This window comes from Pinus tabuliformis, chromosome 4_2 (assembly GCF_031772625.1).
Source record: "Pinus tabuliformis cultivar Carrire ecotype Pingquan chromosome 4_2, CPIR1, whole genome shotgun sequence".
In the NCBI taxonomy this organism is placed as follows: Eukaryota; Viridiplantae; Streptophyta; class Pinopsida; order Pinales; family Pinaceae; genus Pinus; species Pinus tabuliformis.
The window spans coordinates 346,744,214-346,771,286 of NC_142304.1; the positions used below are offsets into that span (position 1 = coordinate 346,744,214).

At 40.4% G+C, this 27,073-nt stretch overlaps 1 protein-coding gene across 1 annotated transcript in view; it reads left to right on the forward strand.

Annotated features, from left to right (window-relative positions):
* LOC149169338 (Ribosomal protein L9/RNase H1) overlaps positions 1 to 26,829 on the forward strand; it is a 98,470-nt gene extending 71,641 nt beyond the window's left edge. The window contains exon 5 of the mRNA XM_089428664.1: positions 26,378 to 26,829. Within this exon, the coding sequence (XP_089284790.1) occupies positions 26,378 to 26,542 (165 nt within the window). The 3' untranslated portion in view covers positions 26,543 to 26,829. The remainder of the gene's footprint in view (positions 1 to 26,377) is intronic.
* Positions 26,830 to 27,073: the final 244 nt, after the last annotated feature.

A 27,073-nucleotide genomic window follows, 5' to 3' on the forward strand; every position in this document is an offset into this window, starting at 1 on the left:
TCCCTAGAGAATCTCCTAGAGCGATTTTCTCTAGTAAATTTCTCCCCACATAAAGTGATAGCTAGGGTTAACAAGTGAAAACCTAGGGTTTTCCCCCTTACTCCCTTCAAGGATTTGATATTTTTATGGTTAAATTCCCTTAAGACTCCATCACCCAAGTAGAGGCATCCACATTGATGGTCAAAAATCACAAATTTTTTACTTTTTCCCTCTCTCCTAAAATTTTGGCCTTGCAAGCCAAGTCACTAGGGTTAGGTTTTGAAGTCGAATTCAACTAGGGCATGAGCATTGAGCTGATTAGAGGTCATTCTACCTTGTTGAACATTAAAACATCAAGATGCAACAATTTGCATGGTTGGAAATCTCTCCCTAAGGTTGACATCATCAACCCTAGGCAATTCTAGGGCTTGAAAAACCCTAATTATGCATTAAGGCTTCAACTTAGGGTCATTTTGATGTTTTGCCTCTCCTGTTGTTGATCATATTATTAAGCAAACCTTTTCTCTCTCTTGTATGCCTAGTTGGGTTGATAGTGATGTATACATTGAAAACCGTAGGCTACAAGTCCATCTTTTTACGCTGCTTCATAGGTATGCTATTCATTATCCAATAGAATTGAGCCTTGTTATTAGCTTGAGTACCTTGGGTAAGTTTATTGAAGTGTCACCTTTGAACCCTAGATTTAGAATATCCTTTAGGTGACCTAAACTGGGAAGCCTCCCATGTGATGGAATTCCACTAAAGAGCAGGAGGTGGATTGCTGAGGGGACAATGGCATCCACCTCATTGTTGTGTCTTAATTTGGCTTTTACCTTGTGAGGCATCTTGCAAGACCTACTAGATTGAAGCAACAAGCACCAACCCTATATGTACCCAATGTTGGTGGTGATGATTGTCCAACTCCTTTGTCATGGCCTTAACAAATATGTACCTTTCACTCAAACAAAAATCATTGATCATGCATGTTAAGCTTCTTCTACGATATTTTAAGGCTTGGATTAGGCGGTTTCATCAAAACTGGGCGGAGCTGATTGATGTCCTTGTCGTTACAAATTCTGGCATGCCTTGGAGAGGGGTACCCTATATGGCTAACATTAAACCAAATGACAACAATGGGGTAGTGGCCCATTGTCACCATAGCCAAAACCCCTTCTATTTACGGGTTTTCACTGATGGGAGTGGTCTTCGTATGTGAGGTCATTTGATGGATATTCTAGGGTTAGAGAACAAGGTGACACAATAATGCTTTCTACAAGAAATGCACAATTTAGGTTCAAGGCTCTAATAGGAGGCAATTTGCTTTCTTGATAAATGCCTATAAGATGAGGCACAAGACCTTGGGCTTGATTGGTAAGTTGAGTGTTGGGAAGGCCAAAGGTCAAGGCAAGGAGAAAGGGTCTCAAACAATGAATATTAGCTAGATCAAGGCTCATGAAACCCTCAAACAAGCCTGTAAGTTGAAGCAACACTAGACTAGGGTTTTACCTTAGGGAAAACAACTAGGGAAAATAAATTTATGGATAAGAATTGAAGTGGATGCCCACCAAAAGAATAGATTTTGTGGTAAATACCTTCCTCTTGATGTTTAAGCTCTCAAATCCCACAAATGTACCCTGCTTAGGGATTTACACCAAGCCCTAGTTAGCAAGCTTAGCCTTAAAGGGTTTGAATTAGGGCAAAGGAAAGGAAGATAAATTATTGGATTAAAAGTTAAATTGATAATCCACAAGAAAGGCCAGTGCCTAGTTCTTTGGGAGGATGGAGTCCGGTGTAATAGATTAGCCAACAAGCTTTAAAGGACGCCGAGATTTTGATGCCCTAGCAACAAAATCTCAAACAATTATCTATGCAAGGGATAATGGAGATTTTGTGGGAGAGCTAGTAAAAGATCACCACTAGGACATTCATTCACATGTTATGTATGAGTAATGCGTGCAATAGATCATCTAGATAACAATCCAATAAATCTTCAATAAATTAGGGCACAATTTGCAAGCCTAGATTCACATTATTCCATACATAAGACATAGAGAAAGATTTAATCAAAAAAAGGTTCACTTATAAGATAACATGCAAAAGATTCCATCCATTGATCCAAACAATAGCTCCAAAGATAAAGAAATCAACTCCAAATATCAAAATGCATTCATAGATCCTTGTTCTTGCACAAGAAAAGAAGTCGAAATCTCTAAAGAGGCCGGAATTCCAAGTGTGTGGTGATGAATGATACAAATGACTCCTCTATTTATATGAGGAGTTCGAGTTCTTATTTTAGCCAATTAGCCCCTAAAACAATAAAATAATGTGCAAGAAACAAGCTAGGCCACAAGTGGACCTAGTAGTCAATGAGAAAACATAGAATTTCTCCCACATATGTGAGACGTAAGGGAAGAACTATTGACATCATGCATGCGTAGGCTTGCTTAGGGCAAGCGTTGAGGGCTCAGGGTGCCATGATGTGAGCAGAGGCCCTCTAAAATTGTCTCTTAGGGGTTGGCCTCTAGATCTGTGCAAATCTCCCTTCGTGGACCCCAATTTTCACTGTGGGGCACAAAAGTGGTCTCATGGGTTTCCAGGTGGTCAAATTCGTCTCTGCTCCAACGATGAGGGCTCTCAAGGTAGTGTTAGCCACCCATGTCTCAAGGTGTGAGACCATCCTCCTTTGGGCCCTGGATTCAACTACCAATCCCTCACGAAGTGCTAAGCCAGCTGGGGGCATGCCTAGTCCAAGTGTATCATCCCATAAAAGTCATCAATGTAGGGCAAAGTGTTGGAACGATGTGGGCGTTGGAGGTGCCCATGGCGATGTGTGATGCTTTACTATAGCTCAGAAACCCATGGCTCTCAGTGCCTCACCTGCAGGTGTCAATATGCTCCTCTGAAGGACTTGAGCCCCAATCAAGTTGCCGAAGCCATGGATGTGGAACCACCTTCCAACATGTGCTCTTGCCAAATGCATGAGGAAACATGTGAGTCTATGACTGATGCAGGTGGCTGAGATATGAATGGCACATCTACTAGTGGCTGTCAGGGGCTAGCTCGCTGGTTGGAAGTGATGATAGGAGAAAAAATTCTCCCATGGGGTCACCCACTTTTGGTGGGTAACATTTGGCTCCAACTATTACATGAGCTCACCCTAAAGCAGATGATCCATGTACTCGAACAGGGAGTTCATGTGAACTCCAACAATCTCTTGGGACCGCAGACCTAGAACCTGCACATTACAATAAACTTGTTTGGGAGCATGTGCGCTGGGCGTAGTGTATTGCCCATGTTTTATATGAAAGTAATAAATTTGTACAGAAAGTAAAGTCTAATCTAAATGCATTCTAATCTACAAGAGTACATGATATGAGTGATATTAGCATGCAAAAGGAATTTGCAATGCACCTACACTACCATGCAATGCTAGCATACAATGCATGAGCTAAGTGTAGTCATACACCTAGTAAAACCAACATATTATTAAATCATATACTTGCTCTTATGAGTCATTATAAGATAGGGCAACCAAATATCGCTTCCTCCTTCACAAGATTTGCATGTTGAATCATATGGGTGGGAGGTGGGAAAATAAGATGACCACATATCAACAAAAAGAGTCATGGATGAGGAGGGAAAAGAGGAATCCCACTTATGCCATTGGATCCTCTCTTGAAACCAAAGAATGGAGAATTCAACAATCAAGTTCATGAACTTTCGCTGAAGAGCAACCTCAGGCAAACAATCCTTCAGGCCATCTCCAAGATCACTCTCAAAGTGCTCTTCTAGATGATTAGGGGAGAACTCTTGCTCAAGGTATTCTTTCTCATCACTAGAATAATTTGTAGAAATTTTGTGTCATGTAGCCAAAGTCACTGGGTTTGGCGAATAAAATCCTTCGGATTTGAAATTCACCGAACCCCAATGCAATTCAAACAAATTTGTTTGTGTTTGCCGAATTTCAAGCTGAACTTGAACCTATGTCATACATGAACCCAAACCCATATACGAACCCGAACAAAATCGAAAAAAATTGCCAAAAATCGATGAAATTCATGTTAGGGTTTTTGTGGTTTGACATTTTCTCAATGTTTATAATTAAAAATAATAAAAATCATAACCCTACTGAGGCTAAAACTCCTGCGTGTCATATGAACACCAGAATATTGGACTTGGAACTGTTGTGTCTGACATTTGAATCTTGCAGGTCTATAGCCCGTCTCTCTGGGTGTACATGATTATGAGATTTTGGCGATTTAGATTCATGGTATATAGTATATACAATCAATAAAATCTATTGTTTAGTTGTTTTTAGTGTGTCATCTTTTATTAAAATATTTCTATGTTGCAGGTTCTTAACATGACTTTTCATTTGATTTTTTTTTGTAAATTTAATGTGCTTTTAATAAAAGGTCATTTATTATTGGCAGTCTTTGAGTCCTTGGGACTTTAATGCAATTAAATTTCCAATGTTTGAGTCAATGATTCTAAAAGATGGTATGAATACTCCAATTATTATTGTTATCTGTTAAAAATGTTCACTTCTGAATTTCATGAGTGAAATTTCCCAGTTTAGCAAATAGCCAAGTTCAGTTCATGGAGGTATATGCTTTGTGCAGGGTTTGTGTTTGGGCAGTACATAATGAAAATTGCAAACTATATGAACAACACACGGGGAATAAATATGTATGCTGCATTTTCCTTTTGATATGAATGTATAAAGCTGTTCTGCTTTCACTCATTGCTACCTTTGGTACATACCAGAATATTATTTTCACTCCTGGATGCAGAAACTGAAGTTCTGCCACAATTCCTACATAACTATCTAGCGAACGAACAATTTTACAGAGAACTTCCAAAATATATCAAACCAACCAAAAATTCAACTCAAAACATCAACATAAGTTTTTAAATGAATTCCAAATATTAAGGTTGGCATATGAATAATTATAACTACAGTTAATTACAAGTTATATATTTTATTATTTTATATAAGCAAAAGCTGTAACTGTGTTTAATGAATGTGTTTTTCAGCCTGCTTGATATATATATATATATATATATATATATATTTTTTTTTTTTTTTCTTTTTCAAATTTCAAAGTCGCCAAACTCGAACATGAACATGAACACGGTGACTTAGCATGTAGCCCCACCCAGTTTCAATTTGTTTTGCAAATCATGTTTAATGCCCACATCCCATTGTTAATTGCTGATTTAAACATGAGTATAAATTCAATTAAAACACTTGAGACTACCACTACTTTTTCACTTTCACTTTCAGCTGATAAGAAATTTACAAGCATGCACATAAATTTTGGACACTTATTTTTGATCAACACAACCTTGGAGAAACCCCGAAGAGAAAACCAGTTTGGAAGAGGATTTTATTTGCTTATCTCAGAGAAATTTTTACAGCATAAAATACATCATAGGGGAACTTATCTCTCCCCTGAACTTTGGGTCAGTGCTCTAGAAGTTTGTGCTGCTTTCCTTGAAACCCATGCCACTGTCCAGACCTCCTCTACCTCAGAAAATGTGCCACTGTGCAGACCTCCTCTGCCTCAGAAATTGTGCATCTGTCAAGACCTCTGCCTTGAATTTCGTGCTCAGAGCCTCAGACAGCCTCTAGAAAACCATGCTTAGCTCCCTTGGAAAATGCACCCAAACTGCCTCGAGATTTGCATGCTGCCAGCCTCGAAATTTGCTCAGATTTCTCGATTTTCATGTCAGACTTCTTTGCAATAAATGGCTGATACCTGCCTTGAATTCTGTGCCTCAGACCCTAATTTTTCTCCTTGAAATTTGGGCCTGTTCTTGCCTCAATTTCTGCACAGGAGCTGCCTTGATTTCAGCGCTCTATCTCCTCAAAAACTGCACTGGAAAGAGCTGCTGTACCTTCTCAGTCTGTGTGCCTCTCTTCTAGCCTTGGGATGCGTGCTATCTGATGTTTGTCCTTGCTACTGTTGCTTCTCTCCTTCAGCAAATAGCTCTATCTCAGCCTCCTCCTCTTCTCCAACACTTTCAAAGAATGAATGATCTCTTTTTCTTTTCCCCCTTTTAGTCTCCATAATGATGAGAAGCCCTATCCCTAAGATCAAGGGCTGAGATTAGATCTCAACTTCTCTTGATCAAGGGTGGAGATCTAATCTCCCATTGAACCCCTCTTATGTCTCCCTCTTCATTAATGAGCTGCTCTAGTCACTTTATTAACTTTTTGTACCACGTACCTTTTTTTCAAAGTCACTTTAAAAACATAAAGTCACTTTACTATAATAAAGTACAGTGTACTTTTAGACCCCATAAAGTGACTAAAAAGTCACATGACTTCAATAATCACATAAAGTCACACTAAAAAGGTGGGTTCACATGTTTTCCTAGGCCAATGCAAAAAACACTATGAAACACCTCCTTGGTATCCTTTTTCAACATTCCCTCTCATCAAGGAAGGTGTTTCTCACCACTTCCATCTTGTCCTTAAAGTAGACATGCTTGCCCCTTGGCAAGGACATGGTGAGAATGTCTGCAACCTGCACATAAGTGGATATGTAATTTAGCTTCACTGCCCCTCTCTGAACACAATCCTGGATGAAGTAGCACTTGATCTCAATACACTTTGCCCTGTCATGAAATATTGGATTCTCTGTGAATTTAATACAACTATGATTATCATAGTAAGCCACACATCATCTTGCGAAGCCAAAAAGCCTCAGAACTAGCTTGACTCGCTGCAATGTACTCAGCCTTCGCGGAACTCAGTGCCACTGATCTTTGTTTCTTGCTGAACCACGACACCATTGCCGAACCCAACATGAAACAACATCTAGATGTACTCTTCATGTCACTAGCACTGCCTGCCCAATATGTGTTTGTACAACTTGTCAACCTGACTCCATCCCCCCGGATATAGTCCAGTCCATAATCCATTGTGCCCTGTAGGTACCATAACACATGTTTCGTAGCCACCAAGTTCATCTTCCTAGGCTTCATCATAAATTAACTCAACGAGTTGACTGCGAAATAGATATTTGTTCTAGTGTTGACTAGATACATTAGTGACCCAATCAATTGACGATATAAAGTGCGGTCTACCAACTAGGAGTCAGAGGCATGTAGCTTCTTCCAGTTGGTAATCATCGGAGTGGCCATAGGCCTATAGTCCTCCATGCGAAATCTCCTCAGTATGTCCCTTGCATACCTGCCCTGGCCTAAGAAGATGTGCCTATCCTACTGCCAAACCTCCAACCCTAGAAAATAGTGCATCAGTCCTACATCGGTCATCTCAAACTATGAAGCAAGATCTCTCTTGTAGTGCTCTATGAGTCTCTCCTCTCCTGTAATAAATAAATCATCCACATATAGGACTTGAATGAGTGGATCCTTGCCAACCACAATGTAATATAGGTTTGGACGTGCATCAATATTCTGGAAACCCATATGTTGCAAGTATGAATCAATCCTCTCGTACCATGCTCTTGGCACCCGCTTTAGACCATATAGGGATTTCTTAAGCCTGCATAGATGAGACTTTCTCCCGTGCACCTCAAAGCCTTGTGGCTTCTCAATGTAAACCTCCTCGTGTATGATCCCATTGAGAAATGCGGTCTTCACATCCATCTGGTGAATCTTCCAACCCATCTTCACCGCAATGGAGATCATTGCTCTAATCAAGGTGTATCGAGCCATTGGTGTGAAGGTCTTCTCATAATCAACTCCCTCTACTTGTGAGAAACCCTGTGCCACAAATCGAGCTTTGAACTTCTCCACACTGCCATCCACAACATGTTTGATCTTGTAAAGCCACCTAGAAGTCACCAATGACTTCCCGTCAAGTCTCGACATTATCTCCGACACATCATTCTTCATGATGGAAACAAACTCTTCCACCATGGAATACCTCCAGATTTACTGACACATAGCCTCCTCGTAGCTGGCTGGCTCAGTCTCTACAACACTTGCCACATAGCCATCGAACCTCTCTAATGGTTTTCTCTCCCTAATTGACCACTTGGGTCTTCCCACTGACTCTTGTGCTTCCTTCAAGGTCTCATAAAGCCATCTTGGCTTCCTCTTCCCTGAAGTAGCCTCTTGAACTAGTGTGGGAATATCCTCCCTTGGAGCTCCTAATGATGAAGCCCTTGTATCTTGCTGTGAACTAATTCTCTAGGAATCTGTGCCCAGTGATACTGAACTCTGTGAACTTGTCATCCTAGAAATCGGTGATCCTCCTGACCCCTTTGAACCTGAAGATTCTGAAAGCTGTGTTGTACTCCCCTGCCAAGGAGCTTGCTACTCTACACGATCATCCTCCCATGACCTCCTTAAGGCCCTCTCCTCCTCAAACATCACATCTTGCCTCAAGACAACTTTCCTCTCTGTGGTGAGTTCTAGCTTTGTCCTCTTCTCCTCAGTGACATGTGAATAAGTAAGGCACCCAAAATCCTGAAGTGCCCAATCTCAGGCTTCTTCGCAGAAAATGCCTCTTTAGGAGTCTTACTACCCAACACTGTGTGTACTCTTGTTCTGTGGATACACTGCAGTGTTACAAGCCTCAATCCATACAAAGAAAGGTAGCTTCTGGTCATGTAACATGGCTCTCACTGCCCCTACTATGGCCCTGTTCTTCCTCTCTGCCACCCCATTTTGATGGGGGTTATATGGCATTGTGAACTCTCTCCTGATGCCATCTCTCATACAAAAAACCTGCATCTCATTGGAGGTATACTCGTTTCCATTGTCTGCCCTCAAGACCTTGATCTTCTTCCCTGTTTGGTTCTCCATAAGAGCCTTAAATTCTTGGAGCCTATTGAAGACTTGATCCTTGGTATTCATAAAGAAAATCCACGTCTTCTTGTAGTCATCGATATAATTGACATAATAAGAAAATCCACTCAATGATATGGAAGACATAGGACCACATACTTCAGAGTGAATCAGATCAAGGATACCTACTACCCTACTGTCACTGCTTGGGAAAGGAGTCTTGGTGTACTTTCCCAAAGCACACTCCCTACATACATCATGGTGCTCAGTATTGAAATATGGTAAGGCTGTGACTATCTCCCTCAGTACCTTGAATGCTCCATGGTGCAAGTGGGCCATCCTCCTGTGCCATAACTCACACAAATCACTGTTGCTAGTCGTCAACACTAAGCCTCTGGTCGGCTAAAACATGAACCTATTGAGTCTCCATGATGGACTCCAATCACTCTAGCAGAAATGATACTGGATCCCTTGGGATACATGAGCATTTGTCCATCTCAGAACACCACCACATACCCCCTGTCCTCAATACTGGAAACTGAAATCAAATTCTTCTTCAACCCCAGAACATATAAGACCTCCGTTACTTTCAAGGGAGGTTGTGGCTCCATCTGAAAGAATATAGTCCCTACACCTGCTACTATGACCTTGGAGTTATCTCCAAGCACCATCTCCAAATCCATATTAATCTTTGTAAGGTATGTAAAGTGTTGACTCCGGTCAAATGGGAAGAAGCTCCAGTGTCTACAAACCAGACACTGAGGATGTAAAACTAGTGGCAAGACTCACCACTAAAGAAAACTCTTTGTCAAATCTGGTGGAAAACTCGTCCACCTCAAATGATGCTGCAATGCCCTTCTTCTTCCCCTTCTTATTGAGATATTGAAACTTGAAAGGCATAATGACCCATCTTCTGACAAGCAAAGCATCTCACTTTGCTCATGTCCTTCTCCTTCTCCTTCTGTTTACCGTTTTGCTTGGCCCCACTATGAGACCCCTTCTTGGCCTTCTTCTTTCCCTTAGCTGCTAGGGAAACATTCTCATCCTCATCAACCCCACCACGTTGACTACAACTTTTGGCACTCCTCCTGGTCTCCTCTTGGATGAAGTCATCCCACATCCTCCTCCAATCTAGAAAATGCTCCCTAGCAACAATGTCATCTATGAATCCATCCCACTTCTTGCGAAAACCACTTAGTGTTGTCCTGACCAACTGGTCATCTGGGATAGCCTCTTGTTAAATTTGGACAACTAGGTCCAAACTCCATGTTCTAATGCTCAGATTAAGAGGCTAATATTTTTGTTGGATTCCTCTTTCTGAGAGGTGTAAAATCCATATAAAAATAGTCTTAATCCGATGAGCGGAACTTATATTTTGAATTTATTATTCTTAATAAATTATTTGTGCTAGGTCAGCCAGTTTTGTAATGTAGGCTCACATGCCCAACAGATGTGTCACACACCCTCATTGATGGATATATATACAGGTAAAGTTGGAGAGAATTTGATGATAACACAACTCACATGCTAGGGTTTTTGCTGCTAGGGTTTCGCAGAAGTTTGACCAGCATTGAGGGTTGTTGTGACACATGCTGGTTAGAGGGTTGTTGTGACACATGCTGGGCTGGCTGACCAAAGGAGACTTTGCTGGTTGAAGCATCCTGCTGACCGCCGAAACGAACACATACATTTTTCTTGTTTCTGATTTGTCTTCTATAAGATCTGCTTATATGTTCTATTTGCATTTTGCTTATCTACTTGTATGATTGCTGTGAGAAAAGTGAAATTGCTCTTAGCATAGAACATCTACAAAACTTTACATGGTATCAGAGCTTAGGTGAAGACAAACTCTATCTATAGCAATCATCATCGAAGGAAATGGATTCCTCTAAGCTTAAGAGGAGGAGATTCTGTGCGCAGGTTGAGCACGCTCCTACCTTGAAGAAGTCAGCGTATGCTTTGTAAAAGACTGCGCATATTTCAGTTCGACCTGGGTGTTATATGTTCTCGGTTGTGAGCTGCTTATGGACTCGGTTGAGGACGGTTGCGGACAGTGTATAGTCTCGTTTGTGGACTGATATTTGCCACGGTCGGAGACTATCGAGGACTGTTCCATAAGCCTCGGTTGAGGGCTGTTTTAAGGCCACGATTGGGACAGTTTATGAACACGGTTGACAGAGATTATAAACGCAGGTTGAATATACATCTGCTGGGACGTCGAAGCGGGAAGCAACGCGTGGACAGATATGTATGGACGCGGGCTTGAATATATATAGACCGGTGCGTTAAAGGAGTGACGCAGGACGTATACGTGGACAGTAAGCTATAATTGGCATATCGGATGACTGTGAGACTGTCACGTGGACGACAGTAAATAAAACAATACAGGTTTATGTATGAAACAACGCGCGGACAAGGGTCGGTGATATTCGCGGATTGTTGACAGGCAGACGCGTGGACAGAAATATATACATACAGGTATATATATATACCGAAGCGTTGAAGAAATAGCGCAGGTATACGTGGGCAATAAAATACGCAGGCTTATATAGGCGGCACGTGGTCAGTCACGGGGTTACGTATATGTAAGCTGGTGCGTAAAGGTTAGCAGCAAAGAAAGTGCAGGTCTGTTAGAAGACTGACACTTGGATAGTTGCGAAGAATCATTGCGCAGGTGTTATGAGGACGTGGAATGTCTGAAGTAACGGAGCGAGGTTTATACAGATTGTTGTGGAACGGCCACGCGGACAGAGGTCTGTAATACAGTGCAGAAGACTGTCATGTGGACGGAGGTTACAATACAGCGCGGGTCTACCAAGAATGCACGTAGACGGGGATTTATATGGTGAAGTTCGCATAAGTGCTGGGCACTTAGATCAGTAACATATAAAAGCGAACGACGTGGCAGATCTGTTGAAGGATCCGACAGTAGTAAGCATACGGTAGGGCAGCGTGCAAAGCTCTGGAGGTGTGACAACTGTTGGGTTCAATGTAACAGTTCAGCGGTGGACGCGTGGACCAGAATAACTACAGAACCAGCGATAGACACGTGGGCAGTGATATATATATATGCTGGGTTATATATATATGTGACAAGACGTTTGGAGCAAACAGCGAAGGAGATAACGCGGGTTTGCTGAGATAACACGTGGACAGGTTATAGCCTTGGTTGTAGACTGGTTTATGACAGTCTTATACACAGTTTGGTGCAGGTTTATGTAAGCGTCTCGGTGGGTACCCGCTTACATAGAAAGCTGCAGTTTTGATGTATTATTATTAAGGCCTCTCGTGCCTTGTTGTATTGGTTATGAGTATGGCCGTGTGTTAGCCGGCATACTCATGTACATGTATTATTGAAAAGAAGTTTGAAGGCTGTATAGTAGGGCTGTCGTAGCAGCCACAGAAAGCCCTAACCAGGGCCGAAATTTCAGGGTCCTGTGCATTGGTCGAAATGTATTTGTGGACAGAAATATGACGTCTATCACAGGTATGTGCTTGTCTTTTATAATGATGAATTTTCCAGATATTATGGTCCAGATTAGACAGTTTGCAATTCTGGTATAATGGGCTGTAAGAAGATGCTTGGTAAAGCTCCAAGTATAGTCCCTTGAGAAGGACAACAAGGGCTGTTAGAAGGCAGATGCTTTGGAGTCTTAAAAATGGATATATGGAAGAGCTTAAGGGTAGTCAAGTGGGCTTATTATCAGACCCTATCTTCTATAGTGAAATATGACAATATGACATAGTTTTCTGACAGTGATCTTCTGCACTTATTGTAGTGTCACTTACTCTTATGACAATTATGCATAGCAGTGATATTGTTCTCTTGACAAGTGAAGAATGGAGATGATATATGGAAGAGATATTTGTTCCTATGACAATAATGTTTGGGCAGCGACTTTAGTGATATTTGGACAATGTTTCTTGATGTAAGGAAGTGATTCTTGTATGACAGTGATTTATATGGCTGTGACATGACAATGATATATAGGGCAGCATGATGATAATCACAACTATTGCAGCATGGCGTCATATGCAGTGATGCAGCAAGTGGACCTAGATGTAGTACTATGATAGGTGAAGCCGTCACTTTGGAGAATCAGTTGAAGCAGAATGTCTTCAACTGATCTCATCGTTATAGAAGATCATCTATGCTCAGATCTAGACAAGTCAAAGTGTTGACTTATGTTGTAAATGTACTCTCTCTCTCTTTCTCTGCTGAACCTTGAAGATAAAAGAAGAATTGATCAAGGGTTTCCCCACACATGAAACAAGGATGAAGGAATTTGATAATGAAAGAAATACTGCTGTGTACATTCAAAACCGATGCCCTCATTCCGCTTTGGACTCCAAAACTCCCGAAGAGGTTTTCTCTGGTAAGAAACCTGATGTCTCACATTTTAGAATTTTTGGATGTCCTGTCTATTTTCATGTGCCGAAAGAAAAGAGAAGTAAGCTGGATGCTACTGGGAAGAAAGGAATGTTTGTGGGCTACAGTGAGACTTCTAAGGCATATAGAGTCTATGTACCTGGTCAAAGGGAAGTAGAGATAAGCCATGATGTCACTTTTGACGAAGATGCTTCCCTGAAGAAAGTAGTAGATCTTCCTAGATCTGATGAAAACCATGAAGAAAGACCTGGAAGTCTGGAAGGATGCTATGCATGAAGAATATGAGGCTATTATGAAGAATGATGTCTGGGATGTGGTCCCGAGACCGAAGGACAAATCTGTTGTCACCGCTAAATGGCTCTACAAGATTAAACATGGATCTGATGGGAGTGCCGAAAAGTTTAAGGCAAGATTTGTTGCCCGTAGCTTCTCTCAAAAGGAAGGAATTGACTATGACGATATATTTGCACCTGTGGCTCGATATACCACCATCCGATCCATCATAGCCCTTGCTGCTACGCAAGGATGGAGTCTTCATCAGATGGATGTCAAGACCGCTTTTCTGCATGGTGCAATAAAGGAAGAGGTGTATGTAGAACAACCTCTGGGATTTGAAGTTCAAGATCGAGACACTTATGTCTGCAGATTGAAGAAAGCCCTCTATGGGTTAAAGCAAGCACCCAGAGCTTGGTATGAGAGGATGGATAGTTACTTGATGAAGCTGGGCTTCACTCGAAGCAATGCTGATCCAAACCTTTACTTTAAGGTTGTGGAAGGAAAGCCTCTCATTCTAGTACTGTATGTGGACGACCTCTTCCTGACAGGTGATGACCCTCTCATTCATCAATGAAAGAGGGAGCTTGCTGCTGAGTTCGAGATGAAAGACCTAGGACTGATGCTCTATTTCCTAGGCCTGGAGGTCTGGCAAAGACCTGGAGAAATTTTCCTTTCTCAAGGAAAGTATATTGTGAAGCTTCTGGAAAGATTTGGGATGGTGGACTGTAAGTCCGTGTCGACACCAATGGAACTCAACTTTAAGAAGTTGAGTGGCAGCGCTGCAGGGCCTATCTTGGCCAATCCTACTGAGTATCGTCAACTCATAGGAGCTTTGATGTTCTTAGTGAACACCCGTCCGGACATATGTTTTGCAGTGAATACTTTGAGTCAACAGATGGTTGAGCCTCATCATTTTCACTGGGTTGGTGCCAAGAATCTTTTGAGATATCTTCGGGGCACGATAAACCATGGGCTGAGATACACTGCCTGGAGTGTGATACTCCGGGGATATACTGATGCCGATTGGGCTGGCAGTGTGGTGGATCGTAAGAGCACATCTGGATGCTGTTTCAATCTTGGTTCTGCTTCGATCTCATGGATGAGCAGGAAGCAGAAGTCGGTGGCTTTGAGCACCGCGGAGGCCGAATACATTGCTGCTAGTATGGCCTGTTGTGAAGCAGTTTGGTTGAGGAAGCTCTTTAGTGAGCTGTTCCAACATGTGCTAGATACCACTGTAATACTCTGTGATAATCAGAGTGGGATTCGTATGACTGAGAATCCTGTGTTCCACGACCGATCCAAGCATATTGATATCAGGTACCACTTTATCCGGGATATGGTACAGCGAGGCGCCGTAAGGCTCGATCATATAGGAACTGATGAGCAGGTCGCGGATATTCTCACTAAGCCCCTGGGGAAGGTCAAGTTCCTAACCTTCCGTGAGAGTCTTGGTGTCGTGGAAAGACCCTATGATGTGGGTCCTGTTGGACGATGAGCTCTGGGAAGCTCTGGGGGGCTTTGGGGATAGCTTCTCGGAGCTATTAGCACTCATAATGCTTCTGCCCCACCCTTGTGATTATTGAGCTGGTTCGCCACTCATTTAATCTGTGCCCCGTATGCATCCTACCCATTGAGTTCAGGGCTCATGGGAAGTACCTCTCATTTGGCCAATGAGGTGTGGAAAAGCTAGAGACTATTAGCAAAGACTGATGGACGCATCAGAGATTGTCGTACTCTCTATCTAGGATGGCATGGTCCAACCACTTGATCTGGGATCAAGATTTGTGAGTTCTGGGACCTCTAGACTGATTATGTCAGTCGGGGAATGATGTCTTTGTGACTGACCCACTTCTGTTCTGAAATAAAGAAGCCAACAAAGCAAGTGTCGGCGGGATGACTCACGATGTTAATTGCACTAATAGATGGAGTTCTCCCTAGTTGAGAGGGAGTGTTAAATTTGGACAACTAGGTCCAAACTCCATGTTCTAATGCTCAGATTAAGAGGCTAATATTTTTGTTGGATTCCTCTTTCTGAGAGGTGTAAAATCCATATAAAAATAGTCTTAATCCGATGAGCGGAACTTATATTTTGAATTTATTATTCTTAATAAATTATTTGTGCTAGGTCAGCCAGTTTTGTAATGTAGGCTCACATGCCCAACAGATGTGTCACACACCCTCATTGATGGATATATATACAGGTAAAGTTGGAGAGAATTTGATGATAACACAACTCACATGCTAGGGTTTCTGCTGCTAGGGTTTCGCAGAAGTTTGACCAGCATTGAGGGTTGTTGTGACACATGCTGGTTAGAGGGTTGTTGTGACACATGCTGGGCTGGTTGACCAAAGGAGACTTTGCTGGTTGAAGCATCCTGCTGACCGCCGAAACGAACACATACATTTTTCTTGTTTCTGATTTGTCTTCTATAAGATCTGCTTATGTGTTCTATCTGCATTTTGCTTATCTACTTGTATGATTGCTGTGAGAAAAGTGAAATTGCTCTTAGCATAGAACATCTACAAAACTTTACACCTCTCCCATTTTGTTAATTTTTATGGTATGTTCTATGCTTGCAACAATTACTTCAATGTCTTATTATCATTGATAGTAATTGTAGATAGAACATCAATAATACGTACAAGAAGATATGAGGTCGTTTGATTACAACTGAGGGTCCCAATTATATACCTAGGTAGGTACCCATTCACAAATGGTAATGTCCTTGGAGACATGACTCTTCAACACTAATTATTAGTTAATTATTCATTATTTATGATTGTTATTATTTTTATATATATTTTATTCATAACAAGCTTCTAGGAAGGGGAATTAGCCCCTAGTTGCACTCTTTAACACTCCCTCTCAACTAGGGAGGAATTCCACCTGTCAACATCCATCCACTACTATGCCATCATGTCCATCATGTGCCATCTCTGCAACTTGTCTCGTCTCTGCTGAAGATTGAAATCATAGTCCACTAAGAAAGGATTGAAAGAGGGTGGGTCACAAGACCTTGCCATCCTTGCCAAAATGATAGAGGCAAGTCCTCATGTCTAGGGATAGAACCCCTACTAGGCTTGATCCTTTAGTGATGAACCTGTTGAACATCATGCATCCTAGTCATACAAAATACAGTAGTACCTCCCTAGTCGGTTGTACTAATTAACCCTAACCACTTTTCTCAACTTTGAAATATTTTCAACATCCACTTGTAGTGCTTCTTCCATCGGTCTCACAGCCACCCTAATTAGAATCTGTGAAGCCAATCAACTTGACTTCCTTGCTATCGTACTTTAGGCAGTGATGTATAGTGCCACGAAGATATCTCAATATATGCTTGGCAGCTATCCAGTGATCATGATGAGGCTCCAACTGAAACTGACTAAGAATGTTCACAACAAAACATATATCTGGCCTAGTATTTACCAAATACATCAAAGAACCCACCAACTTACAATAGGAGGTAGGATCTATGAGACTTGAGTCAGAGCTCCTCAACTTCTTGAGATTGGTGATCATAGGAGTAGTCATGGGTTTGGAATCCATCATTCCAAATTTCTGCAATAGATTGATGATATGCTTTCCTTGCCCCAGATATATCTCCCCAGGATTTTGCCATACTTCTAGACCTAGGTAATAGTGCATCAATCCCAAATCCTTCATCTCAAATTCAGCTGCTAGCATCTTCTTGCATTCTTGTATCCTTCGCTCCACACTTGTAATGAATAGATCATCCACATATAGTAGAATAATGACTGGCTCATTATCCACAACCTTGATGTAGAGATTTGGATCAACAATACTTTTCACGAACCCAATTCTTAGAAGGTATGCATCCATTCTTGCATACCATGCCCTAGGAGCTTGCTTCAAACCATATAGGGCCTTCTTGAGTCTACAGACATGAGTGTCTTTGCTATTTACTTCAAAGCCTTCGGGTTGTTCAATGTATACTTCCTCATCGATGGTCCCATTCAGAAATGTTGTCTTTACATCCATTTGATGGATATTCCATCCCATTGTAGCAACCAATGAAACCAAAGATCTAATGGTAGTATACCTGGCGGTGGGTGCAAAGGTTTCTTCATAATCTATGCCTTCCTTTTGAGAGAAACCCCTTGCAACAAATCTAGCTTTATATTTGTCTATACTTCCATCAACAACGTGCTTGATCTTGTAGATCCATTTGGACATGACAACCAATAGGAACGATTTCCCAAACCCCATTCTTCATGATGGATTGATATTCTTCCTGCATTGCCTTCTTCCATCCTTCTTGATGAGTAGCTTCTTTAAATGTAGATAGTTCAACTTCAATCAGTTTTGTCATATATGCAACATATCCAGAATATCTTTTCAGTTTTTTGCTTTCTCTAAAGGTTCCTTTCGCAAGTCCATGTCCTTCAGCATTTTCAAGAGTAGCTTTCAACCAATTTGGCCTCTTCCTAGTGTTCGGTATGATAACAGGTTAAATAGGATCACTTGGTCCTTCTTCTTCTTGAATTGTAGAGGGATTGTCGTGGTGTACTTCTTCTTCTTCGAATATTGGTATATCTTCTTCATCAGAATCAATAGGGATATCTTTGGATCTTTTGTAGGCATGATTTTCATCAAATATAACGTCCCTGCTTACTTCAATATGTCTTCCTTCCTTGATGTAGATTCTATATGCTTTTGAGGAGAGACTATAGCCAACGAAGATCCCTTTGATGCTTGTAGAATCTAACTTCTTTCATTTGTCCTTTGGAACGTGGATATAGGCAGGACTCCCAAAGATTCGGAGATGGTCCACACTTGGCTTCTTCCCTGTGAATGCTTCCTCAGGTGTCATATTCTCAAGAATTCTATGAGGACTTCTATTTTGAATATATACTGCTGTCATTGTTGCTTCTCCCCATAGAAATTTTGGTAAGTCTTGATCAAGGAGCATTGTTCGTATACCTTCTTCAATTGTCCTATTCTTTCTTTCGGCCACTCCATTTTGTTCGGGATTGTAGGGAACAATGAGCTCTCTCTTAATTCCTGCTCCTTTACAATATGCAGTCAATTCATTAGAAGTGTATTCCCCACCATTGTTGGATCTCAAAGTCTTTATTTTTCTTTCGATTAGGGATTCCACTTCGCATCTAAACTCTTTGAATTTCTCAAATACTTCATCCTTTCTTGAGAAGTAGAGCCATGTCTTTCTAGAGTGATCATCAATAAATGTTACATAGTAAAGATGACCTCCAAGTGATTTGTTAGACATGGGCCCACACACATTAGAATGTATGAGGTCTAATATTTCTTTAGACCTTGTTTCACTATTTGAAAATGGTTTTCTTGTATGTGTTCCCAAAGAGCATCCCTTGCAAACTCTATCCCGATATTCTTTGATATCGGGGATGCCATGAACTAGATGTTTAAGAGTGGGAATGACCTTATAGTGAAGATGACCATATCTTCTATGCCATAGCTCAATAGGAGAGATTTCCATATGAACTAGGGCTTGAGGAGGTGGTGTAATGACTCTATACAAACTTCCTTCACGAACTCCAATAACCCTAGCTTTATCAATACTTGAATCTTTTCCTCAAACCAAGACCTAAGCATCATCAAAAGCAACTCTATCCCCTTTATCCTCTAAGCAAGAAATTGAAAGAAAATTCCTTTTCAAACCTGGAACATATAGTATGTTGTTGAGATGTAGTTTTGCTCCATTCTCCAACTTCAAAGATGTTGATCCCAGGCCTCTAATAGCATAGCTTTTGTTGTCTCCCAATTCCACTGCATGGGAAGATGGTTCCTTTGATAGAGTTTGTAGTTGTTTACTTTCTCCTGTCATATGCCTTGATGCTCCACTGTCAATGATCCATGCATTATCATCATTAAGTGATCCTGTAAGTGCAGCTAAGAACCCTTGACTTTTGACGTTGTTGAATAAGTAGTAGACAATCTTCTTGATCCATCTTCTTGTAGTATTGAATCCCATTCTTATCATAGAGGGAGTAATCGTTTGCTTCAAGCCAATGAAGTGATTTTCAATCTTCTTCGACCTTAACTCTAATACCATGTGGAGAAATCAATGCTAGTAGAATTAGGGTTAAATTACTCTTTCTTGATAATTATTTTTGAATTATGTTGGCTTCTTTTACTTATTTGTTATATTATCTTTCATCAAGCAATTACCAAATTATGTGTGCATGAAGATGACAAAAAACACAAGACACAAGATGTAGGCACTTTGCTAGGGCAAAACCAGTAAAAATCTCTTCCTTCAATAGTTTTCCTTGAGATTCTTCAACCTAGATTTAGACCTCCTCCACACCAAACCAACCTCTCCTTCTTCGATCCAACCTTCGACCTAGTAGCTGCAACACTTCGACCCTAGGAACTTCAACCTGGCAGCTTTCGGCATCAACAACAACTTCGATGACAAGGAGACTTCGATCTCCTAAAATAGCCCACACGAGAGAGATAGAGAGATACCAAAACTTCGATTGTGTCCTTCCCTTTCTTCTTGACCAAACTCACACTTCTTTTAGCCTCCTCCTTCACCTTCACACTTTTCCCCAGCTTCCAGCTTCAGATATCGAACTATGTGTGAGAGGGTGAGATCCTCAAATGAATTCCAACTGCCTTGTATATATAGCCTTCCAATGAGGTCAAATTGCCTCTACTTTCTATTTAATAAAAGAGAAATTTCATAAAGAACTTGACAAAGATGGATCTTCCTTCAATAGTAAAGATCCTTGGGATCTTCTCCTTTCGGATTCTTCTCATGTTCTCCCTTTTCTTTGGCTATGTGAGCTTCACTTTTTTCCTTTCTTTTGTTGTTTTGCTTGTTTGGACAATCCCTCTTAAAGTGACCATACTCATTGCATCCAAAGCATTGAACCTTGGACATATATGTCTTTTTCTTGGACTTTCCAAACTTCCCTTTCTTCAACTTCTTGGACCTTGCAATAAAGGCTTGAGACCTTTCATTTGATTTGATGTCATCCTTTGCCTTGATCCTGGATTCTTCCAAGATACATTGAGCCCATAATTCATCAAACAATGTAGTATCCTTCTTAGAGTAGATACTAGTTGTAAAACTGCTCCAATTAGGTGGCAAAGCATTTAATACACAAATGGTCATTTCAGAGTCAGAAACAGTTTCCCCAAGCCCTTGTAATTGATCCCTTATTTGTGATATCTTCATGAGATAAGTGGCCATGTCTTCATCCTTTGACTTCCTTATTCTATATAGTTGATTCCTCAAGGAAATCTTTTGACCTGATGTACTTATAGAGTACAACTTTACCAACTTATCATACATAGCCTTGGATGTCTTCAAATCAGCAACAAAGGGAACAAGATGATCTTTTATAGATTCAACAATGATTCTTTGTGCCCTTACTTCTCCCTTCTTGTATTTTGCTAACTCTTGAGTCTTCTCTTTGTCTAGTACAACTACTTCACCAAGGACATATTCCATGACTTCATTTTTTGTGAGTGCCAAGTCAATCCTCTTCTTCCATGCAAGGAAGTTTGCTGATTCAACGAGCTTGTTGCTTCCCTTACAAGATTTAGCCATATGATCTGCAGATTGAGACATAGAAAACAATATGATACTTGCAACCAAAAGTCCTTTTTCTTGATGATGTCTCCAACTATCTTGATGCTTTCAAGACCTTCAAAGAGACTTCAAAGATGCCCTAGAATGATGACTTCTAGGATGCCTTCAACAATGGTGTCTTCGAATAGCTTCAAAGAGTGAATGATGATCCCAAGATTCCTTGATGCTTCCTTTTCTTCAAGATGATGAAGTGCACTAGAGAGCCTTCAACATGAGCTTTATTCTTCCTTTCTTCAATGAGAGCTTGATCGTTCTTTGATGAAAACTTGATGTAGTAACCCTCCTTCTAGATCAATAGGTCTTCTTCTTTGCATCCTTTTGCAAATGATTCCCTTTGACAAGTAATCCCTTCTTATGTCAACAAGATGATCTTCCAATTGCCTTCTCTAGTTCACCTTAGCTTTGATACCATGTTGGAGAATGTGGTAGGGAAACTAGTAATTCAATTTCTCCTTAATCTTAATAATTGCTTGTGAAATTTATTTATCTTCTTGTGTTTCTTTATTCAATCTTTTCATCAAACAATTATGAAGAGAAAAAACAATAAAGACAATGGACACAAGATATAGGCTCCAAGCCAGGGCAAAACGCCTCCACGGGGAAAACCCAAAAAATCTCTTCTCTTCTTATAGAATCTGCTTCAAATGAGAAAACCAAGACCCAAAGCCCTAGATGGAGTCCTCCTCTAAGCACCAAGTCAGCCCTCCAAGAAGCTCTTCCAATTAGGTAAAAAATGAACCAAGTCAAAAGGGGTCAATCTTGCTTTAACTAGCTTCTAGCTTCAACTTTGGCTCCTAACTTCATCCTGCAACTTCGACCTTTACCTTCTTCTTGACTTCTCCTTGCTTCCTTGACCTTTGCTCTACTTCTTCGATGTTTCTAGCTTCAGATCGAACTTCTTGATTGATGAGATCGAATTTTTGTTAAATGAGGTCGAGTTTGCTTCTATTTATAGGCTTTCCATGAGGTCAAATACCCTTCTTTAGGACGACTTCTTGTTGTTAGGGATGACTTGTGCTAGGATGGTCAAAAAGACTTTCTAGACCCAAAATAAATTCTTTTACAAGTGACATCTTCCCCAAATGGGTCACACATACATCACATTGACTCTTTTGATTCACGACAATAAATCTTATGACATGACAAACCCTAGAAACATGAAGAACATGTTTTACCTAGAAGACCAATCAAATAAAGCATGAAACCCATGCTTGAAAATAATAAATTTTCTTTCTTCTTTTGCTTGATACATAAGATATACATATTGACATGAGTACAATAACAATTATGACTACCGAAACTAGTTACATTTTCCAACACTGAGTTCCTTTAGGATAGTTCATCTTCAAATGCCAACATTGTGATCAGGTTGGCCATGTGAAAATTCAGTGTTTTGATCTTCATGCTTGTGAGCATTGCGAAAAACATACTCATCGTTCAGAGAGATATCCTAGACATAGGACTTTTGCAAGAACAAAGATTCACCTTTGATGGATCACTTCTTGGCATTGGTCTTCAATAACCAAGAAGATATATCGATCATACCTCAGAATTCATTCTCGACTATTGACACGTCTTGCAGTGGAGATATCTTCATCTTCTCACATTGTATCTGACAGGGCGGAATTGATGGTTAACTACTAGATTCGAAGATATATCAAGTGAGCCCGAGCCACACCTTGAACCAGAGCCAACTACCAGAGCCTAGAGTCAAAGTTAGCCAATGCCAAAGTCATAGCTATAGCCAAAGATAAACTCATGCTCCATGAGCATGATTTGGTTGGTGACCAAAGAAGACTTTGGCTTTTGCTACCCTCTTCATCAGTTTGTGGTTATCTTTAAACCATCATCAGAGAGCACTTCCACTTCGCAGAAGACTTCGGCTTCTAACCAAATTCAGAATTGTTCCAGGATCTGCTTCGAGCCAAGTTCCAGAGTTGGTGGTCAACCTTAAACCACCACTTGTAGAAAACTTCATGTTCTACTACCTCACTTGGTTTGTAGTCTTCCTTAAACCACCATTTCAGAGAGCACATCCAACCATTGGCTGCCATACACTTTTGTATTTCAGCTCTCTTCATGGACTCATATACACCCAATGTTTTAAAACTCGGACTCAGACTCGAAACTAGCCGAGGTTCAATTCTGACTCGGTATCGACTCAGACTAGTTGATTCCAATGACACGGTCTTTATAAAAAGTACATTAAATATTTAATTTTTAATGAAAAATCATATTTTTAAAGATTTCCATTCATGTTTCCAAACTCAAAGCATTAGAATAATAGGGAGAAGACAACACCTGATCAAAGTATGCTGATGAATATATATATTATATCAAAATGGCACCTAGTGTACTGTCCAATACATGTAATATATTGAGATAAAAAAAACACATAACAAATGTTGCTGCAAAAACCAACTCAATGGCAAATGCTGCTCCAAAAACCAACTCCTCAATGCTTCTCCAAAGATCGCCCAAGAAGCTCCTCAATGCTACTCCAAAAACCAACTCCTCAATGCTTGTCCAAAGATCGCCCAAGAAGCTCCTCAATGCTGCTCCAAAAACCAACTCCAATTGCTCACAAATTCCTCACAAATGCCCACACAAATGCAATGAGATGGTTGTGAGGAAATATGAGGGGGTTGGGTCACTTTTATAGGTGTGGGAGAGGGGCAGAGGGGCTAGGAAATAGTTTAAACAAAAAAAATCGATTTCAAGTCTGCCTAGCCTACCTTTATTCCTGCCGCCGAGACTGGCCGGTTTAAGTCGGGCTCGGCTGATCTGTTACCGAACCGGTCGAGTCAGTGACCAACTCGGTCGGTTTGGTAACGGATCGACCGCCGAACCGGATAATTGACATAGTTGGTCCGAGCAGGGGTATGGCTCTGTCAACCAGGCCGAGTCCGAGTCAAACCGACCTAGTTTTAAAACTATGTATACACCCCACCCCTTTGGATTAAGTGGGGGAATGTTGGAACCATAATCCTCTTGGGTTATGAAAAATTGGCTCATTCACTTGAATGGAAGCCTAGCCTATTCTATATCTTCACAAATTACAAAGTGGTCTACATATTCCTTTAATGAAGCATTCCTGCCTGGTCTAATAACTTGGGTTCTTACGGAAGAAACACATAAATGTTTAAAATTATCGCTTTAGCTAGGATCTTTTAAGATGCATGATTAGGTAATTGGCCTACTGTTACATAATCTTAAGGTTCCAGGTTTAGGGATAAGCCTCATATTCCCTTAAATTGACTACGTAAGACACCAATTTGTCGAGAATTCTATCCAAAGAAATAGTTGTAAAGCTCCGAGACTCTTGGGTTATGCAAAATTGGCTCATTCACTTGAATGGAAGCCTAGACTATTCTATATCTTCACAAATTACAAAGTGGTCTACATATTCCTTTAATGAAGCATTCCTGCCCTGGTCTAATAACTTGGGTTCTTAGGGAAGAAACACATAAATGTTTAAAATTATGGCTTTAGCTAGGATCTTTTAAGATGCATGATTAGGTAATTGGCCTACTGTTACATAATCTTAAAGTTCCAGGTTTAGGGATAAGCCTCATATTCCCTTAAATGGACTACATAAGACACCAATTTGTCGAGAATTCTATCCAAGGAAATAGTTGTAAAGCTCCGAGACTCTGTATAAAATTCACATGAAAAATGACAAGACTCGCTAATTTTTCACTCAATCATCACTGTTAACGCTTTTGTGAGCTTATAGAGAGTCAAGATCAATAGGTTTATAAGAAGACGTGATGTGGTATTTCTGTGTCTTTCTTGGCAACTTTGATGTGGTTTGTATGGCGTAATGGTAACGTTCCTCTTCATTGTCAAGGCTATAGGATGACATAACTTTTTGAAAAACCCAGTCAAAGGAATCATTATAGTCTGCTCTGTCTAGGCTGTAGTTATTTGATCCACTGCTTGCTTCTCTGCCCTCTGTTGCTTTTACGATTGACCTGGTTCTCTATAGAAGTAATTTATTTTATTTTAGCCATCTTCTTTTCAAGCCATTGTGATCCAAACCCCTTGGGTAGACGAGGGGTCATTTACATTCTTTGGAATATGACATTCAGGTCAATTTCATGGATACACTCAATTTTTGTATCAGGTACTGTATCATTGAAGTAGGCAGCAAGAATCTTCAGATATGCTGACTTTTGCTTCCTTGTAGTGTCACTTATTTTGACCTCAAATTGTTCCTTGAGGTCTTGGGAGAGGTTGAATTGGATGCAAACCTGCTTATTTGGTTTCAGGTAAGCATACTGATTGCAATCAAAGTGACCTATGGTTTGACAAGTAATTTCTAAAGTATACTAGAAGTGCACGCAGGATGTGTGTGGGGGCAAAGGGAAACTATAACTAAACTAGGCAAAATGCAACAAAGCTGATTTTTCCATAGAAAACTCATCATCCTGTTGGCAAGGGAGTGCTTACTTTCGAGGAATTTTAAGCTACCACTTGTTTCTTGTTTTCATTGTTCTCAAAGCGAAACTCAAGAAGTCGTCAGTGCGATTTCTAATGGAGTAGACCTACCACTGCTATGATACCTGTTGTCTTCCTCGTCTTAGCTTTTGGTGAAGATTCTGCAGTGGGGTGGGATTTATTGATGAAATAGCCAGCAAGAGTCGAGATTGTCTGATACAAACATTAACATAAGCTATTGGATCAATAATGACATTATAAGGTAAAGTTTTTTATTGCTAGTTTATGTGAGTCATGAGATGACTGGCATGCCTAACCTGCGGTTTGAGTAGTCATGACCCAAGGGCATTTAAGTAGTCAAAAATCTCCTGGGGATCGCACCCGGCTTGGGCCACACAAACCCTTAGCATGGCTGGATATTTACCCATGGAGTTTCAAATTAGAATGCAAATTAGCACTGGAACTACAGAAGTTGGACATAAGGTATAGATCTCACTTGGAGAAGGGGTTTTTAATTTGATTAGACCAGAAGTAAATGAGGCAACCGCTACAATTTGGGATAGTCATGACCATTAGTTACAAGATACAACTAGTTCTCTAAAGGAAGACTTTAAATTCCATAATTTTCGTGGACACTGTATTCGTCCAAAAATTGAAAAACAGTTCGTAGTTGTTCAAACTTTTACTAGTCACATAATTTCACACCTTTTTTTGGTGGTATTCAATTTTAAAGTAAATATCCTAATATCCTGTTCAATTTTTATATAAAATATCCTAATTTTGTTTCTGGTTTTTACCTCATTATTTTATATACGTGCTATGGCAGTTTGGTTCTTTTGTCTTACATTTAATTTTGGTGTATATGTATGTTGTGGCTATGGCTATGTCACTAACGTGGTCGGTTTCTTCTGAATGGCATCAGGTACAAAGACAGCTAGGAGTAATTTTACAAGAAGAAAATTTAGTCATGCCGTCCAATATAACAATGTGTGGAAAACACGAAATACCGCTGCGGTTACCAAAATCACTCCCGTTACCTGGTGGAAAGCCACAAATATCTTTAAAAATTAAAGTTCAAAGGAAGTAAGACTATGTGCACTATATCTTGGATGAGGTATTGGCCTCCTGGTGTATATTTGACACCAGGGTCATTTTGGTGCCCATGTTTTCCATCATTGAATATTTGGTCACCAGAATGATATCTTTTAATCTGGATCTGGATTCTCTACATTGATCTCGCATAATCTATTTCTACTGCTTCACTTAAATGGCACACTTTCTTCACACAAGGAATAGAAAGCATTGATTCCCTATGAAGCCTACTGCATCAATGATTCAATTATAACTATTTAATCATTAATATTTTTTCTCAAACTGTAGTAAGAGTCACTTGATAGGAAATATTGATCTGAATCTTGTTTCACATTCACTAGAAGTCACTCGTGTTTAACCGCATTTGTTTTCCTTGGAACTATAATTTCTACATACAATCTATGTATGTTGATATGTAGTTCATTAATATACTTTCATCATAAGTTACTACATTCATGGACATGATGGAAATTGCTGGTATCTAACCTAGAGACATTCTCAATTTAGGATCGGCCTATTGATTAAA